The sequence below is a fragment of the Spermophilus citellus genome (assembly GCF_964194105.1).
Source record: "Spermophilus citellus genome assembly, chromosome: 11".
Lineage (NCBI taxonomy): Eukaryota > Metazoa > Chordata > Mammalia > Rodentia > Sciuridae > Spermophilus > Spermophilus citellus.
Window position 1 is genome coordinate 77208977 of NC_138192.1, and position 20757 is coordinate 77229733.

The 20757-nt window shown below is 36.0% G+C and overlaps 1 protein-coding gene across 2 annotated transcripts in view; it reads right to left on the minus strand.

Moving 5' to 3' along the window:
• Positions 1–14305: 14305 nt before the first annotated feature.
• The window catches only part of SP3 (Sp3 transcription factor), a 53088-nt gene continuing 46636 nt past the window's right edge, over positions 14306–20757 (minus strand). For both annotated transcript variants that reach the window (XM_081262237.1, XM_081262236.1), the window contains 2 exons: positions 18952–19148; positions 14306–15467 (listed from right to left, as the gene is read on the minus strand). In XM_081262237.1, coding sequence (XP_081118363.1) covers positions 15151–15467; positions 18952–19148 — 514 coding nt within the window. In that variant the 3' untranslated portion in view covers positions 14306–15150. The remainder of the gene's footprint in view (positions 15468–18951; positions 19149–20757) is intronic.

Consider the following 20757-nt stretch of genomic DNA (forward strand, 5'->3'; position numbering starts at 1 on the left):
TCCCAACCAGTTTAGAGAGTGGAGAGTGAGAGGATTCTGCAGGGGTGCAGAACAGTTCTTTGCTTTGAGCTCAGACTGGCTATTCCAATCAATTCATATTTCTCCTTGGGATGGGAATTAAGAATAGATCCATTTTCTGTCCAATCAGTGGGGCTCACCTACTCTACAAGACACAGTAGGTCTCTCCAATCAACATTTTTCTGGCTGGGGCTGCCCCTCTCCTGGTGGCAAAGATGTAATAGATGCAGTTCAGGCAGAAGGAATAAAATGATATATTATTCAGCCATGAAAATGAAATACTTACATATGCTATAATTCAGGTGAATCTCAAAAACATTATGTTAAGTAAGAGAAGTTAGAGAAGTTTGGAACATCCAAAACGGGTAAATCCATTGGAAAATAAAATAGATTAGTGATTCTTAGGGGCTGGAATGAGGCTTAACAGGGAGTGTCTGTGTACAGATTTTTTTATTTTAATATTTACTTTTTAGTTGTAGTTGGACACAATATCTTTATTTTTAATTTTTATTTTTTTAAAATTTTAGTTGTACATAATACAATACCTTTGTTTTATTTATTTATTTATTTATTTTTATGTGGGGCTAAGGACTAAACCCAGTGCCTTACACATGCTGGGCAAGTGCTCTGCTGTTGAGCTACAGCTCCACCCCAAGTCTGATATATTTAAAGATAACTCTAGGCCGCTATTTGGAAAATAGAGTACTGGGGTCAAGAAGAGAGTTATAGGGCGATCATATCAGAAAATATTATTGTGATCCAGGAAAAATATGATGGCTGCTGGCTTAGACACTGGCAAAGGAAGCCCTTTGGACTACTGACAGGCTCACTATGAGGGACAGGAAGGAGGGAATGTGACTGGTAACTTTTACATTTCTGGCACTGGCATTGAGATCGGTAAGATGATGCTCTTCACTGAGATCAATTCTGAAGGCCCAGGCTTAGGGACAGACTTTCAGAAATTGAGATTTGAACACAAAATTTGAAGTACTTATGCAACTTCCAATTGAGGGTCCAAATATGTAATTCAATATCTTATCCGCAATTCATAGGAGAAGTGGAATGGCGATGGGAAACTTGAAACACTCCATATTTGAAGTGAAGGGAAATCTTCCAAATGAAAGAGATCATCCAGTGAAAGAGCAGAAAGAGAAGAGCAAGCAAGAAAGAGCAAGTTGAAAACACCAGCATTGAAGTATCAGGCCCAAGAAAAACTAGCAAAGGCACACCTGTAATCCCAACCGCTCAGGAGGCTGAAGCAGGAGGACCAAGAGTTCAAAGCCAGCCTTAGCAACTTAGCGAGATCCTGAGCAACTTGGCAAGATCCTGTCTCAAAATAAAATGTAAAAAGGGCTGGGGATGTGGCTCAATGGTTAAGTGGTCCTGGGTTTAGTCCCTAGTACCAAAACAAAAACAAAAACAAAAACAAAAAAACTAGCAAAAGAGAGGGCAGAGGAAGGAAACCCAAGTGGACCCTGGATGTCAAGAGCAGGACCTGGGGCTGTAGCTATAGCTCAGTGGTAGAGCACTTGCCTGGCATGCACAAAAATAAATAAATAAATAGATAAATAAATAAATAAATTACAGATTTTGTGTCCATCTACAACTAAAAAATATATTTTTAAATTAAAAAATAAAGAGCAGGGACTGTTTGAAGAAGGGGCCACCAGCCACCTGCCCTGAACACCTTGGGTTACATGGTACATGATCTAAGGAGGCTGGTGTTGACCTTTTTTGAGAACATTTTCAGTGGAGCAATGGGACAGAAACCAGATGGAAATAAATTGAGAAGACAGTGGAAGAGGAACTCCAAAGCTCCTGGCAACTCTTTCCAGAAGCTGACTGTGAAGGTGAGGAGTAGGCAAGAGTAAGACAAGCCAAAGCTCAGCTTCACTCCCCTTCCCTCCCGTGCATGGAGCATAGGAATAGCAACCGGGTGCCGCTAATTCTCAGATATCCATGATGAGCAAACCCAGGTCCTTCTGCCATTGGATACCAGACCATCTAGCAACTTGACAGAAAGCAATTTTTCTCTGCCCTTTTAGAACAAAACAAGAGAGGATTTCAACCTTGCAGCTTGCTCTCTAGTAATTCTTAAAGTTGTGGGGGAAAGCCTGGAGAACAAAGAAGGTGTGATCACCATGGGTCGGAGCCCAAAAAGCCAGCTTCAAATAATGTTAAAACTTTACTCAGGCATGGTGGCGCACACCTGTGATTCTAGCAGCTCTGGAGGCTGAGGCAGGAGGATTGAGTTCAAAGCCAGCCTCAACAAAAGCAAGACACTAAGCAACTCAGTGAGACCCAGTCTCTAAATAAAATACACAATAGGGCTGGGGGATGTAGCTCAGTGGTCAAGTGCCTCAAGTTCAATCCCTGGTACCCCGGGGGGCGGGGAAGACTTTACTCAGCAGCAAAAACCTGCCTCCTTTAAATTCCTTTGGCAATTCTTCATGAGGTTAAAAGAGGATGACTGGGGGCATGGTGATGCACACCTGTAACCCCAGTAACTCAGGAGGCTAAGGTAGGAGGATCCCAAGTTCAAGGGCAGTCTGGGCAACTTGGCAAAACCTTGCCTCAAAAATAATAAATAAATTGGGCTGGGGATGTGGCTCAAGTGGTAGCGCGCTCGCCTGGCATGCGTGCGGCCCGGGTTCGATCCTCAGCACCACATACAAAGAAAGATGTTGTGTCCGCCGAGAACTAAAAAATAAATATTAAAAAAAATTCTCTCTCTCTCTCTCTCCCCCTCTCTTTTAAAAAAATAAATAAAAAGTAAATAAATAAATAAATAAATAGGTCATGGATGTAGCTCAGTGGTAGATGTGATTTAATGACCAGTACCACAAAACCCCTAAAAGGTGTGCAGCCAGCTTGGCAGGCCCACCCCCACTGCCCCACACAGCTGGTCTCCTCATGACTCACTCTTTCTTTCAGCCTCTGTTCCTTGTCCTCAGTTTAAGTTCTAGGATGTGAGAAATATCCTGTAGCTTCTATTTCAGGGTTGACTCTGTCTCTAGGTTAGAGTAGACTTAAGGAGACTTTGGCTAGAAAGATAAGCCCCATAAGCAACTGTTCCTACTTTTTTTTTTCCTTACTTGGCCTATCAAGCAAGCCTCACATTCAACACCAGTGTCCAAGCAAGTAAGGCTCTATATTCTTTCTTTGACTCTCATAAAACATTTATTAGGTGCCCCCATGAATATAACTGTGCCAAGCAGCCAGAGGGCCTATACTTAGGCTGGTGCATTCTTGGGGGTGTGATGTTCCAGATGTCACATCTGTTAACATTTAGCAGGGTTATGCTGCAGCTTTTAGAGGATCATGTTTAAGGGGTGGGGTCGGGGGGAACTAGTCTTTTCCTAACTTTTAAATAAAGGGAATATGTTGCTATAATAGGAAAAGTACATGAAATGAGAGAAACCAGACTGAATTTTTTTCAAGTCAGAAAGGTAATTGTAGTCATAATGCCATCAGTTCCTCTAACTATAAACCTTCAGGACAAAAATGATGACATGATCATCATTTTATCCCAAGTGCCTAGTATATAACATGCACTCAAATGTTTGTTGAAGGAAGGAATAAATGCCATTAATCCTATAAATTCTATGAAGAAGACAGATGTGGTACTTGGAATAATCAGACAGGACTTGAAGTCAGAAAATCTGGCATCCACACAAACCATCTATGTGGCTTTGAGTAATATTTTGCCCAAGCCTGAACTATATAAACGGAGACAATGTCTATTCCACCTATCTCCATATGTTATAAGGACCAAATAAGGTTACATATAGAAAAGACAAGTAACAGGAGGTCAGAAACAGAATGAAGAGACCTCTCACCTCCAAGTCTATTTAACATTAAGCTGCTGATGTAATCAGTTATTTCATAAGTGGAAGTACAAGAATTGGAAGAAACAAACCTTTTTTTTTTTTTTTAAATGGTACTGAGGATTGAACCCAGGGGTACTCAACCAACTGAGCCACATCCCCAGCCCTATTTTTTATTTAGAGACAGGGTCTCCTGAGTTGCTAAGTGCCTCACTAAGTTGCTGAGACTGGCTTTGAATTCGTGATCCTCCTGCCTCAGCCTCCCAAGCTGTTAGGATTATACAGTTGTGCGCCGCCACGCCTGGCTGACAGACCTTTTCTTATCTAATGATATGACTGTCTCCATTGAAAATCTTTTTTTTTTATTATTTATTTTTTAGCATTTGGCGGACACAACATCTTTGTCTGTATGTGGTGCTGAGGGTCGAACCCAGGCCGCACGCATGGCAGGCGAGCACGCTACCGCTTGAGCCACATCCCCAGCCCCTCCATTGAAAATCTTATAGAATCTACAGACAAACTATTAGAATCTAGTAAAGAAGTAAGTGAGATTGCTAGACAAGCCAGACACCGTGGTGCACACCTGTCATTCTAGCAACTCAGGATGCTGAGGCAAGAGGATCCCAAGTTTGAGGTCATCCTTGGCAAATTAGTGAGACCCTGTCTCAAAATAAAAAATAAAATAAAAAGGACTGGAATGCAATTCAGTGGTAGAGCATCCCTGGGTTCAATCCCCAGTGTAAAAAAAAAAAAAAAAAAAGATTGCTAGACAAAATCAGTTAACAAAAATCAAAAGCATTCATATTCACCAGCATTGACTAACTTAAACATTTAATTTTTAAAAAGCCTATTCCCCCTAGCAATAATAAAAACAAAGTTACATAGGAATAAATGTAAGAAAGGAGATGTAAGATCTTTCAAAGAGATTGTAATAATTTATAAAAACAACAGTTGAGGGGCTGGGATTGTGGCTCAGTGATAGAGTGCTCACCTAGCATGCATGAGGCACTGGGTTCGATCCTCCAAACCACATAAATATAAAATAAAGATATTGTGTCCACCTAAAACTAAAAAATAAATATTAAAAAACACAACAACAGTTGAGAAGACTTGACTAAATGAAGAGATGCAGAATGTCCACAAATAGGAAGATAACATTTTTCCTCCAAATTAATCTACAAATTCAACATAATTACAATAAAAATCTTAACATGATTACTTAATGGAGCTTAACAACTTAAAGTTCACAGAAAGAGCCAGGACTAAAGAACAGTCAAAACCATTAAACCATTCTAAAGAAAGGGAGGGCATCAGAGATTTTCTTACCAAGTAAGAAGAACTTACAGCCATCATGTTAAGATGGTGGCACATGCCTGTAATCCCAGAGGCTCACGAGGCTGAGATAGGAGGATCTCAAGTTCAAAGCCGGCCTCAGCAATAGTGAGACACTCAGCAACTCAGTGAGACCGTTTCTAAATAAAATACAAAATGGGCTGGGGATGTGGCTTAGTAACCGGTTGAGTGCTCCTGAGTTCAATCCTTTGTACCAAAAAAAAAACACAAAAAAACAAAAAAAAGTTAAGATAACCTCAGACTGGGAAAAAATTTTACTAGAACATACACTTCTAAAATAATGTGTGAAGAACTGATTTATAATGTTTAAAAATCAATGCAAAAGTGCAGATAACCCAAACAAGCAAAAAGGCAAAGGATAGGCAATTCACTTCAGAGGAAACATGGGTTATGGACTTAGGAAACCATGCTCAACCTCACCAGAATACAGGGAAATAAGAATTTAAATCACTATTTCACACCTACCAACCCACCATGTGCACTAACCTGTACACCTAGCCCTTAGACGAAATTGACATCATGGGCAATAACTAGCTGGGCTTAAGCCTTCTCCACAATATTCCATCCAAAACGGTCACCAACTGTGTGGGGAGACCCTAGAAGTCAGGACAGAGAGCACTATACCAGGGCAAGGGTTAAATGAATTAAAAGATGAAACTAGTGAGAAAAACATGTATGTTTCTGCTTTAATTAATGTTTAGTTATGCCTATTGATATCACTTTATTATTTTTATTTATTTTGCTTACCCATTTTGTTTTGATGTGGACTGAACCCAGGGCCTCACACATAGGTAAGTGCTTTACCACTGAGCTATAGCCCCAGTCCCTGATAATCAATTTTTTAAAAAAATATTTTTATTAGTTACTGATGGACCTTTATTTATTTATATGTGGTGCTGAGAATCAAACCCAGGGCCTCATGCATGAGGGGCAAGCACTCTACCACTGAGTCACAACTCCAGCCCCATATCATCCCTATTTTATTTATTTATTTTTTGAGAGAGAGAGAATTTTAATATTTATTTTTTAGTTTTCGGCGGACACAACATCTTTGTTTGTATGTGGTGCTGAGGATCGAACCCAGGCCACACACATGCCAGGCGAGCGCCCTACCACTTGAGCCACATCCCCAGCCCCTCATCCCTATTTTATACAGTAGAAAACCAAGGTTCAGAGTGGAAAGATAGAGCCCACTTTCACATAGCTAGTAAGCAGTATACAAGTCCAAATGTGTATAAATCCTAATCCTGTGTACTTAATCATTGTTATCCTGTGAAAGCCTTTACCTTTACTAAATAAATCAAAATAAAAAAGTTACAGAAAGTTACCAAGAATTAAAAATGAGGAAGATGCAATTAATAAACTAAGAATTTTTAAATGATCAGGTATGGAAGGACTAAGTAATTGGTTATACACAATCAAAAGTAAGACATAGGCCGGGCACAGGGGTGTACACTTGTAAGCCTAGCAGCTACGGAGGCTGAGACAGGAGGATTGAGAGTTCAAAGCCAGCCTCAGCAACAGTGAAGTGGGGGGTCGGGGGAAGGAAGGCACAAGCTAATTCCAAGTCCAAAATGTACAGGTAGTAGTGTGATAATAAGAATAATGTTGCCAGAAGGTCAATATTCCTTAAGACCAAACACAGATACAGCCATCTGATAAGAGGGTGTAAAGACTATAGAGGGACCTCTAAGTCGTATTGGCTTTTAAAAAACTTTTTAGCTGTCAATGGATCTTTTTATTGTATTTATTTATATGTGGTACTGAGAATGGAATCCACCTAGAGCTCTGCCACTGAGCCCCATTCCTAGCCCCTCACCTTATCAGTTTTCTTCATTCTATTGGTCCTGTAAGGCTTACCCTTTCTAATTCATCTAAGCTCTGTACTAAATTCTCTCATTTAAAGCTGACTCATCTGGCACTAACCATGACTTGCTTTTCTTTTTGGTATTTCCTTTTTTTTTTTGGTACCAAGAATTGAACCCAGGGGCACTTAAGATCTGGGTGACTTTGCCAGCCCTTTTTTCTATTTTGTTATTTTTTCTATCTTGCTAAGTTATTTCGAACCTCACTAATTTGCTGAGTCTCACTTTGAACTCGAAATTGTCCTGCCTCAGCCTCTGGAGCTCTGGGATTACAGGAATGTGCCATTGTGCCCAGCTTCTTTTTGGTATTTTCTATGGACCAAGTGACCAACTATTTCAAACTATTGTGTTTTATATAGGAATGAACCATTTCAGATGTTGTTTACTTGGCATTATATAGCCTCCTAAGTTTTTTTAGGAAAAAATGAAGTGGAGGAGTCATACAGTAAATTTCAAAGCTTTCTTATTACCTCAGAGCACGAAACGCAGACAGGCACAAAAATTGGAACTAAAAAATGCAGTTACCAGAAATCAAAGCAGTCAATCTTTTTCTTCTGAGGTAGGATTAAGTTGTCTTTGCTTTATTCTTTCCGCCTCACTTGCATGTTCCAAATGGGACCCCTCAAGATATGTTTCCCAATTCCACATTCTTAGGAGAAATCATCTAATTGGCTCAACTTTGACCAATGTCCATCCACCTTGTTCAATCTGAAAAGTTCCTCCTTGAAGGTAGCAGGAAATAATATTCAGAAAAGGAACATAAATTGGACAGGTATTCTAAATACACTTTCTGTATTTGTTGTGTATTAATTGGAGTCTTAGGCATTAGAGAAATAAGCTGCACCAGCTTAATGTTTTCCAACCTTAAACCATTAAATGCTAAATTTTACCTTTCAATCAAAATTAAAGCAGGGGCTTTGGATGGTTCTCAGAACTGCTAAAGTAGCATTAGGACATAATTTCTTCAAGACACTTTTATGTGCTTTTCTTCTTTTTTTTTCTCCATCCTTCCTGATGAGGCAGTCACTTCAGACACATCACTATCAATTTAGATTCTAAATGTCCTTTTCACATTGCAATCATTAAGACTGCCTTTCATTTTGAAGGAGAAAATCGATGAATGAACAGTAGTTCAACAGTGAAAAACCATACTTCTTTTTTTTTTTTTTGTAAAGGGATTGAACCCAGGGGTGCTTAATCACTGAGGCACATCCCCAGCCCTTGTATTTATTTTAAATTTTTTTTTTTTTAGTTATAGATGGACACAATGCCTTTTTTTATTTATTTTTATGTGGTGCTGAGGACCAAACCCAGTGCCTCACATATGCCAGGCAAGTGATCTGCCACTGAACCATAACCCTAGCCCCTTATTTTTTTTTTTTTTTATTTTGACAAAGGGTCTTACTAAGTTGCTGAGGCTGGCTTTGAATTTGTGATCCTCCTGCCTCAGCCTCCCAATCCACTGGGATTACAGGTGCTACAGTTTTTAAATACTGTTTTAATACATACAATAAACGTTTTTATTTTACAACAACAAATAAACATGGATTTCAAGTTCAACTACTACACTTAAAGGAAAAATGACAATAGTTACCTCTAGGTGGACTGTCATTCTAATTTATTTTTTTTTAAGAGAGAGTGAGAGACGAGAGAGAGAGAGAGAGAATTTTTTTAATATTTATTTTTTAGTTTTCGGCAGGCACAACATCTTTGTTTTGTATGTGGTGCTGAGGATTGAACCCGGGCCACACGCATGCCAGGCGAACGCGCTACCGCTTGAGCCACATCCCCAGCCCCTGTCATTCTAATTTTTATACTTATTTCCCCTATATTCATCAGTATACAACTGTCAAAAAAAAATCTTTTCCTCATTCCTGATCTGGCCAGTCATCTGCCCATATTCTCACCAATACTGTTCTTTGCTATCTCTATATAGACTTTTTCCAACCATGTCATCAACTGACTAATCTTTTATCCACTCAACTGCTTACAAAGATTAATAGGCAATTCTTCATTGCCTAAACCAGCAGTCTTCCCTTGCTCTTCATCAACTTAACTTTATTGCACTTGATGTTCAGCACAACCTTGATACATACTATGGTCTCCCTGAGTGCTTCTCTCTTAACAGTTCCTTCAGTGTGAAGGTTTAGTCCTTAGCTCAGCTAGATTCCATGGTGTTTGAAAACTCTGGACTTCAATTCTTCTGCAAAAGCTCTCCCCCTACCCGCCCCCCCCACCAAAAAAAATTAGCTACAATTGATATAAATACTACATTCTCAACTCCTTGCAATGACAGTCCCTCTCCCATCTTCATCCCATCCCTCATAAATTCCCCTATCATGCAACTGTGACTCTGCCTGCATTTCCCAGACTTCTTCATGTAGGATTCTCCCTTTTAGTTTTCTACAGCCTATTATATATATTTACAATATATTTGGTTATATGCAAATTTAGCAGAACAAAGCAAGAAGCCAATTTCTGAATCTTTGTCTCTAAAACACTAAATAAAAGTGAGTTCACTAAAATATCAAATTCTGTTCCTAAGCTACCAACTAATGTCTCATACTTCATCAATTAAAGATTTAATACTCATTCATAGCATTAAGTTGTAAACATACTGCATACTGAAACAACTCTTTTACACTGAAAACAATTATTACCAACTTCATATACTTTAAACTGAAAAATAAATTGTCTACAAGTAGCATGACTAACATGTCATCTTAATTTAAAAACCAAATGTTATTCCAAAATCATTTATGTAACAATCTCAAATTTCAAACAATGCTCAATACAATAAAAAATTTAAATATCCTGAGGAAGCAGTACTATGAATAAATTACAATTAAGATCCCAAAGAGATGCTTGCTCAATTTTAAGTGATTCTAACATAGTTTTTACCAGAGCAACCTGAGGAAACGTTTCAAAATATATATACACGACACCCCAACAGCAGGTCAAGAATGAGGCCAGCCAACCCTCTGTCATGCCGACTTAGGAACTGACTTCCTCAACAAGACTGCAAAAGTGCAAGCAGTATAAAATAAAGAATTAATAAGTGGCCAGGCATGGTGGCACACACCTGTAATCCTAGTGGCTTAGGAGGCTGAGGCAGGATGATCATGAGTTCAGGAACTTAGGCCCTAAGCAACTCATTGAGACCTTGTGTGTTTTATTTAAACACAAAAAAGGGCTCGGGATGTGGCTTAGTGGTTAAGTGTCCCTGAGTTCAATCCCTGGCGGCCCCTACCCCCCAAAAAGAATAGTATGGTATCAAACTAAAAAGGTTCTTCAAAGCAAATGAAACAATCAAGAACATGAACAGAGCGTACAGAAGGGGGAAAATCTGTGCCACCTACACCTCAGATAGAGCAGAATATATAATCTCCAGGATACATAAAGAACTCAAAGAACCTAACACCAAAAAAACAAATAACCCAATCAAAAAATGGGCAAACAAACTGTACAGGAACTTCACAGAAGAAATACAAATGGTCAACAAATATGTGAAAAATGTTCAACATCTCTAGCAATTAGGAGAAATGCAAATTAAAACTACACTGAGATTCCATCTCACACTGGTCAGAATGGCAATTATCAAGAATACAAGTAACAATAAATGTTGGCAAGGATGTGGGAGGGAAAGGCACATTCATACGTTGTTGGTAGGATTGCATGCTAAAAATTAGTACAACCACTATGGAAAGCAATAGAGATTTCCTCAGAAAATTTGGAATGAAACTACCTTTTTTTTTTAGTTATATATGGACACAATATCTTTATTTATTTTTATGTGGTACTGAGGATCAAACAGCCCCTGGAATGTCCATCTGACCCAGTTATCCCATTCCTCAGCAAATACCCAAAGGACTTAAAATCAGCATACTACAGTGATGCAGCCACGTCAATGTTTACAGCAGCTCAATTCACAATAGCTAAGCTATGGAACCAACCTACGTGCCCTTTAATAGATGAATGGATTAAAAAAATAAGGTGTACGTACACTAAAGAATATTACTCATAAAATGCTAACACAATATCGGGGGGTAGGAGAGTGTAAGTTCATTGATTAGACAAAGGAGAATGAAGGGAAGAGAGGGGAGATGGGAACAGATGACAGTGGAATGAATTGAACATAACTTTCCTATGTTCATATACGAATACACCACCAGTGAAACTACATCATCTACAACAAGAATGTGACCCTAATTAGAGTAAGTCATACTCCACTTAGTTTGTCAATATACTTTACTGCCATGAATATCTAAAAAGAATTTTTATAAAAATGAGGCCAGGGCTGGGGATGTGGCTCAAGCGGTAGCGCGCTCGCCTGGCATGCGTGTGGCCCGGGTTTGATCCTCAGCACCACATACCAAGATGTTGTGTCCGCCGAGAACTAAAAAATAAATATTGAAATTCTCTATCTCCCTCTCTCTCTTAAAAAAAAAAAAAAAAAAAAAAAAAAACAAGAGGCCAAACATATGAATCTACAGACAAAGCTCTCCAGTATTTCCTGATGTTTGAACAATACTGGTTAAGAACTATTTCTATGACATGGCTTCAGCTTATCTGAATGTTTTAAAATATAAATATTTTTAAACATTTTCACTGTTTCAAAGGCCAAAGTTATTTACAAGTGTATCTCGCTGAAAGATCTTGTGTATTTTTTGTTAACTGAGTCACTTTTCAAAGCTCTTAAACATCAATCTACAGAAAATGAGATGCTCTTAGTGGTATTTTCTTTTGGTTCATAGAGGAATAGTCCACTAGTGAACTATTACAAGTTGTTAAATACTCATATACACTAAACACTTTTTTAATAGAAAAAAAATTACCTTAGAATAATTCTTCAAATATTACATATCTAGAAGATATTCAACTTTTTTAAAAAATAGAAAAATATTTAAAATCACTTAAGACTAAACTACTTTGTTAGGAAAAAAAATCTAAAATCAATAATATATTAAAGGATACTAACAAAACCTAAAAACTAAATAATTTTCAAGAGTATTTTTCTTTGTTGCATTTAGTCTCTAAATTATGTTTGGAAATTCTTGGATCACATGCTCTATAAATAATATAAAATTCCATTATTATTTAGAAACAACTCTACTATCATTCTAAAAAGGTTTAATCTCCTGACTCAAGGGACAGTTTAAGTGAATAATGGTCTTCATACAATCTTAAATATTAAAAAATGACCCTATGGGCTGGGTTGTATCTCGGAGGTAGAACACTCACCTAGCATGCATGATGCACTGGGTTTGATCCTCAGCACCACATAGAAATAAAATAAAGGTATTGTGTCCTCCTACAACTAAAAATAAATATTAAAATAAAAGACTCTAAAAATTATCTAAAGGGATTTAAAAATTCAAATTCTAACCCTTTTAACTTCAAATCAATCAAATTCTATTATTTCTATAATTTCAAGGAATCTTCTTTCCATATCACATGCTTTTAGTTACGTATTTGGAAAAATCGTCCATGTTTAATTTATGTGTTTAGGGTTTTCCTATGCATTTAAAAATGTAACAAACAAGGCTGAAACAGGAGAATCCAGAGTTCAAAGCCAGCCACAGAAAAAGTGTGGCCCGAAGTGAGGCCGAAGCAACTCAGGGAGACTCTATCTCTAAGTAAAATACACAATAGGCCTGGGTTGTGGTAGAGCGATAGCCTAGCATGTGTGAGGCCCTGGGTTTGATCCTCAGTGCCACATAAAGATAAACAAATGAAATAAAGGTATTGTGTTCAACTACAACTAAAAATAAGTTTTTGTTATTGTTGTTGTTTTAAATGCACTGCTTTAACAATCATCCTTTGGGAAAACCTATCATTCCCTTCCTATCTCAGGGATTCTGCACTTTCTGACCTAGATGAACAATTAAAGCCAGAAAAGCTTCCCTTTCTCTATGGCAATTAAGATTTTTACTTCAGTCCTGAGAAAGCTTTTGGCTTTTGAAACAAGATGTCTGCTCCTTTTCCAGACCCCATACTTTGGAAAAGTTTCACACTCTGCACTCTAGTTCTGGTGTTAAGACATGACATACAGACTCTTATTTCCTCGTTCATATAATCGCCTGGGTTCTATATATACAAATATGTACACACAAAAATATACCTGATGGCAGATTTTTCATAAATATTCCATCTATTGTAAATATTGGTTACTCAAGAGTTGTTTTAGAAAATTAGTGCAATGTATTAAAATCAAGTGTTAGGAAATTTCATGGCTTCACTTATGATAGCTTTTATTTTGGAAATGAACTATTATTAAACTGTGTCTAAACCTGGATTACAGTTGAATTATGTTCAGTGCTTCTTTAAAAAAAATGTACTGCTTTAAAGGGGAAACAAAAGAGGTTGCAAATGGAATTGATAAAACTAATATGAATTCACATAGGCTAAGGGTTAATAAGATTTTTTTTCCCCAAAAGCTGTATTTAACAGTCATTCTTAGGTGAAAAATTAAATTGCCAATTTAATTTTCTATACAACGCTTCTTAAATAAATATACCTGTTTACAATTTCAGTGTCTAAAATCAAGCATCCGAAAATGGCTAAGTTAAAAAATAAGACACAAATTTTCTTATCCCGTACCACTACAATATTTTAAATGCATAGGAATACAACAAACTCAAAAGAAAAAAAAATAGTGTTTTATTAACTACCACACTGTTATAATACACTTGAAACGTACAATAAGGTAGCCTTTAAATCTGAGGTGGTCTTAAAAGATAACAAATGAACAGAATTCCAAATTTCTGAAATAGGTGAACTGCTGCAGTTATAGGTATACATTTAGGAAAATTGTATAGCTCTTACAAGACCAGCAATGTAACTTTATTTTGTACATTTTTAATTGAAAATATAAACAATAATTAAAAAATAAAAAGAAAATACAGCATAATAAAAAACATAAGCTTCTCAATTAAATGTATTGGATACATATAAATTTTAAGGGAAGAAGCAAAAAAAAGGGAAAATGGTTGATATTTAAGTGCAGACTGACTACCTAGACAAAAAAACAAACAAAAAAAAAACTTAAAAAAATATCATAAAACGTCTAGTTTTCTATGACTAATATCCATATGGTTGGAGTATTGTCACTATGGAAGTGATTTTGTTATGTTTGCATATGTTATACTTTATTGGTAATTTACATGATGGCTTTTAAGGCCCTGGCAGACATGGTTTTTGGAAACAAGATTGGATAAAAATCACCGCTAAGACGCAATACACCTTATTTCTTTCTTTCTTTTTTTTTTTTTTTTTTTTGGTCCTCCAATATTCAAGAAAAGGGCTAATTCACTATAACATTTTCTTACCACCCAAATGCCTCGACCTATACATTTTAAACTTTTTTTTAAACATTGGTTATATTGCCCAACTTCGTTATTGAAAGAATATTAACAAGACATTATTTGGCAAATTAAATCTTAAACATGGCTTTTCAACAGGATTTAAAAGGTGACTATCCCTAGAGTTCCATGTTAAAATGTAGTTTTCAAAATCTTACAAGAGTAATGCTTAAAATATTGTACATAGTTAACCTAATTAAAATAATTAGCTTCAAAATGACAAATTGATAAGCTAAGTAAAGCCTACACTATGTAACATTTGCTTGGAAACTTGATTTGTCAGTTATGCATAATAAAAATTCCAGTCATCAAGAAAATTACAAAAATTTTTATCATAACATGATTTCTTTCACCCACCAACTTTTTTTTTATCTTACAATAGATAAATACCAACATGTTCTCATTTTTACACTAAACCACACAGGATTGATGCATTTGGTTAGACTACCATTCGCATTGTTAAATTCAATTTTCTCTTTATATAACTTGGTAAAATTTCATTTCTTCTAGATTCCAAAAGTACCTACAAAACCCATGCAATTTTACCATTTTTAATATACTATGGAATATCATACAAAGTAAGGCATTTCAGTGTCATGTATAACCAAGTTACTGTCAATCCAAAAATTTTTGCACATCAATAAAAAGATATCTAAGAACTTAGGAACAATATTCTTCTCACTACTGTATAAAAATAACCACAATGAATAAGTATTTGTGTAATATTTACTCCATTGTCTCATTTCCAGAAACTGTCACAAGCTGTAAAGGTATTTCAGTGTTGGTAAGGATATCCTGATTGCTGGTGGCAGAAGTATTAACAGTTCCTATCCCTGAAACAGAACCTTGTTGAATATTTGCAAGGATAAGTGTTGTTCCTCCTGCAGTTATCAAAGTATCATCTCGCCCAGCTTCCACAGAGGCTAGCACTGTACTGCTAGAGTGGATAACTTTTTTGTTTTGATGTGTTTTAATATGTTTGGCAAGGTGGTCACTTCTCATAAAACGTTTTGAACATTCTGGACAAACAAATTTCTTCTCACCTGTTAAAAAAAAAAAAATTGTCACTTAGTTTTAAAAATTCAATCTCAAATAGATCTTCTCTCTTAAAGCCAAAACTGATGGTTGAGAGTGAAAAGCAGGGATCTACTAAAATTGTATTAGTTTCATGAGCTGCTTCCTCAAGATTCCTCTTATTGAATATCTCTCCAAAATTAATTCCATCTTTACTTCTGGATGAAAAGCAATCCTCAAACATATTGTATGAGAGACTAATAAACTATAATAATATTTTAATTTGAAACACCTCTGTTAAAGCCTGTAGTCCCTGTGACTTTAGAGGTTGAGTCAGGAAGACCACAAGTTCGAGGCCAGCCTGGGCAATTTAACTTAGCTCAGTGGTAGAGTGCACAAGGTCCTGGGTTCAATACTATTTAACATTTGTTTGGAAACTTGGAAACCATCAAGGTGAAAGAAATAGAAACCAGCTAATAAACACAATCATCTATATGTAACACACTTCTTAACTTTCAACTCTTAAATATGAACTCAAGTAACAACACTGAGCACTTCCAAAGTAAAGCAAAGATGTGTAAGCTTGAGGCTCAGAAAGATTGAGTAGTATCAAGAATAATGGAGATGGCTACCTGACATGGTTTCAATTGGAATAACCAATATCAGCTTGATATACTAAGATTTTAAAGGTGTTAATAAATGATGCCTAAATTTACTTTCTAGCAAGAATACTTAATACAAAAGACAGATTGAATTTCTACTATATCAATAATCTACTACATAAGAGGGTTATGAAAGAGAAGATAAAGGCGAACCTAAAAGGAATCAAGAGTGAAATCAATCAATAAATCTAGTAAACAGTTTCTTAATTTCTTTCTTCAAAAATGTTTTAGTGGGGGGATTGGGATTATGGCTCAGTGGTAGAGCGCTCGCCTCGCACATGCAAGGCCCTGGGTTCGATCCTCAGCACCACATAAAAATAAATAAATAAAAATGTTTTAGTGGGGCTGAGTGCTGTGGCTCAGCAGCAGAGCACTCGCCTTGCAGGTACGAGAACCTGGGTCTGATCCTCAGCACCATGCAATCCCAGCAGTTTGGGAGGCTGAGGCAAGAGGATTGCAAGTTGAAGGCTGGCCTTAGCACTTAGGGAAGCCCTAAGCAACTTAGTGAGACCCTATCTCAAAATAAAAAAAAATAAAAATGAGGGCTGGGATTGTGGCTCAGAGGTAGAGCCCTCGCTAGCACTTGTGAGATGCTGGGTTTGATCCTCAGCACTACATAAAAATAAATAAAATAAAGGTATTGTGTCCAACTACAACTAAAAAATTAAAATTAAAAAAAAAAAAGAAAGAAAGAAAAGGGATGGGAATGTGGCTCAGTGATAAAGCACATCTGAGTTCAATCTCTAGTACACCCCCACCCCCAACAAGGTTTACCTAGCTTTCATTTCTGTACCTTTACTCTAGGTAAGTCCATATTAGCCCTAATGCATTAACCACAACACAATAACCTCCTAGTCTTACCTTCTCCAAGCCAATAAAACATCAGACTCATTTTCCCAAATATTACACTATAAAACTTCATCTTTGTACTAAATGATATGGAATGCAAGGGTAACTTCAAGATAACCCAACAGTTCAGATGCTCCATTGCCTTTACAGGTCCTTCTACAACATGCCTCAATCCTACATAACAGAAATAGTTTATGTAAAAACTTTAAACTTCACTCGTGCTCTTACTTCTATCAACACACCACCATTTTTTTAGAAAAATACTTCCCAATATTTTTTTTTGAAGATCAGTCATTAGAGATGTTCCACAACAAATAGCACAATGATCAAATGAGGTTGGGAAAACTTATACATATTATACCATCCATTAAAGACATATGATGTTCATTTAGCTTTCAATTTAAAAATTCTAAGAAGTACTCCCTTGTAGGTATTTGTATCCTCTTTAACCCACTTATTTGATCATAGACTTTTTCCTCCATTTACATTATTTCCTTTTAAAACTTACTAACCAAATTGCACTAAAGAAAAGTTTTAAGGTTCACTACCCAAGGATGCCTTTATATCTCAAGCAATAATTATCTTTCCTTCTGAGAATATCCAATAGCACAAACTATAATGTAAAATCTTTTCACTATCTACCTTTTTTTGGGCAGAGGGGTACCAGGGAATCCCCAGCTACCCCTACCCCCTTTTTGGTATTTTATTTAGAGACAGGGTCTCACTAAATTGCTGAGGCTGGCTGTGAACTCAAAATCCTCCTGTCTCACCCTCAAAAGAAACTGGGATTACAAGCGTGTGTCACCAGGCCTGGCTTCTATTTGCATATACTGTTTGTTGCAAGTTAATCTTATCTGACTAGTACCTAATGAAAGATATAGAAGTACAATATCTAATATGTGTAATGCTTTATACTTCACTGATTGTTTTATACAGTATTTAAAGCCAAAGTGAAAAGCATAAATCAGAAACAGGGACAGTTTACTTGCTTATCTACTAGAGAACTTAGATTGGAATCCAGATGTTGCAGACTTAATCCAACATTGCTCTTCATTTCACCATGCTTTTTTCTTCTAAACTCTCTAAAAATTGTATAATAGTATCTATTTTCCAATTCTTTAATGTTGATCATAGACTGATGAATGAATGCTTTAATTTTTTTTTTTAGTTTTAGATGAACAGCATGCCTTTATTTTATTTATTTTTATGTGGTGCTAAGGATCGAACCCAATGCCTCACACGTGCTAGGCCTGTCAATGAGCTACAGCCCCAGCTTAAATAAATACGTTGATCATGTAATTTTTACATGGTAGCAGGAGGAAACTATCTCTAAATTATTAGTACATTAGACTTCAGCTTGGATCAGTTCTGGGGTCTACCTCATGTAACAATCACATAATGCTATGTAAAAACAACCAAATAATGTTCATGTACAAATATGGCATAATAAATCCCACTATTATGTATAACTACAATACATCAATAAGAAAATTTTTTAAAAAAATCAAAGGAGAGTTTCAACCTCAACAATGCCTTGGGTATTCTTCAGTGGAATGTCTTTCCCTTACCTCAAGATAAATTACTAATAGGAATGGTGAAATACCCAAATTTAATAGAAGAAAAAGTTTACTCTTTGCTACAGTGTTAGGAGGAAAGAACAAGATGGATCAAGAGTAAAAGTAACCAATTTAAAATGAACAAAATAGGTGGCTCTTAAGATATTCTACAATGTCAACAAAAGCTAACCAAAATCTTCATAAAATAAAACTTAGTTTATAAGATAGTTCACATTGGCTTATTCTTTGGAATTAATGTTTTTATATTAGTGTTACTGAAGGTAAAACTGTGATATAATTAATCATCAAGATTAAATTCAACAAATATTAGAGGGAATGGGGTTAAAGCTCAGGGTATAGTGTATGTTTAGTATATGCAAGGTCCTTGGATCAATCCCCAGCATACAAACACATAAAAAAAAAATCAAATATAAAATATTATTAACCTGTATGTGTCCTTCTGTGCCTCTGTAATTCATCACTTCGAGTAAATCTTTTGCCACAGAACATCCAGTTACAAATAAAAGGGCGCTCTCCAGAATGCCAACGCAGATGCGCTCTCAGATGTGAGGTCTTCCCATAGACTTTACCACATCCTGGTATATGACAAATGTGTTGCTTCTTTTTCCCAAGATTGGTACCTCTAAAAAAAAACACACACAGAGAATAATATACACTTATATGAAAGTATTCAAATGGACATTACCATTTATATCATATATCCATCCTCATGTTGTGTTTCAAAAAGAAGACATTACCAACATGAAATCAGAAATCAAAACTATTTTTATCTCTTTAAATAAAAATTTATATATTTTAAACATGTTTTACATGTTAACTTTACTTCAGAATTAATGATTGCTTTCCAAATGTAAATATACTCAAGAATTATGTAATTATGAATATACATGAATGTACAGTAAAGCTCTTTACTAGTCTGTCAAAAATAATTCTCAAATACTAGGCATAAGCCCAATTCAATTAACTGTATGGGAAACTGTTATTATTAAAATAGTCATGTCATGTCAGATAATTTTTTAAATATTTAAACCAAAATATAAATGCACAAATTTAACTGAGCATGGGCACGATTAAAAAGAATATAGGTAGTTTAAGCAGACTGTAAATAAATTAACATGATTTAAGCATATTTATTCAAATAAATGAACGTGATTTAAGCATATTTTTAAAATATTTGAATAGCTACACTTTGTATATATGTTAACTTTGGACAAAGCTTTTTTTTATTTTTTTTTAATTTAGCTAAAGCTATGGTCTTAACTCACATCATTCAATGAAATCAAAATTACTTTTACAGTTAAATTACTTCTGCCATAAATTATGCAAAGATATCCAAAATAATACATAAGGGATATAACAAAATAACATCTTTTCCATGTCATATAATTTGACATTACATTTCAGTATTTGATACCAACAACAGAGTTTGGGAGACACGTGCTTTGATGAGTGAACAGAGGCATCTAAACTTTTTTGATTCTAGAACTATTATAGGGACAGTATTAAAGACTACAACAAAAATCAGGCTGTTATTAAAATTGTAGTTTTTTTTTTTTTAACATGATGTTTTGGACACAATAATTACCAAAATCACATTATATAAACTTTGCAATGTTTCTCTGAGATTTAACAGTATATTTAATCCCCCATCTGCCCTCCTCCCCCAATCTCACAGTCTAGGTGTAGCCTATAAACTTTCCATATCCTATAAATCCTCCTGTATACAATACACCTACTGTTTCTCAAATTTTACTGGAAAAATGCATATTTCCCCACATTTATATTTTAATGTACTCACACTCAGTAGCATGTGAAATTGCCATAGGACAAACAGTGCTAAACGGTGCAGTGCTGGCTGTTAGGTGCCATAGGTGTTCTGAACAGGGAGACATCAATGTGGGCTCCAGTAGTTAGAGAAGACTTCGTGGAGGAGGTGGGTAGGATTTAGATAGAAAGAAGGGAAGGCATTCCAGGCAGAGGAATAGCATAAGTAAAGACAAGGAGGAGTCATGCTGTTGTCTCAAGGGCAAGGATGTCATAATCTAACACAATTCTAGTTCCTGCTCCAGTCCACCCCCATTTTCTACAACTCTCTTCAAAGAGCTGGGTTTCTTGAGTGAAAGGTTTTTCTGGCTCACTTGCAATGCCAAAGTTTGATTGTTTCCATTTCATTCAGCTTCTTAAAAATTTGCTTTATCCTTAATAGCCCTAAGAAAAACAGCAATGTTTGT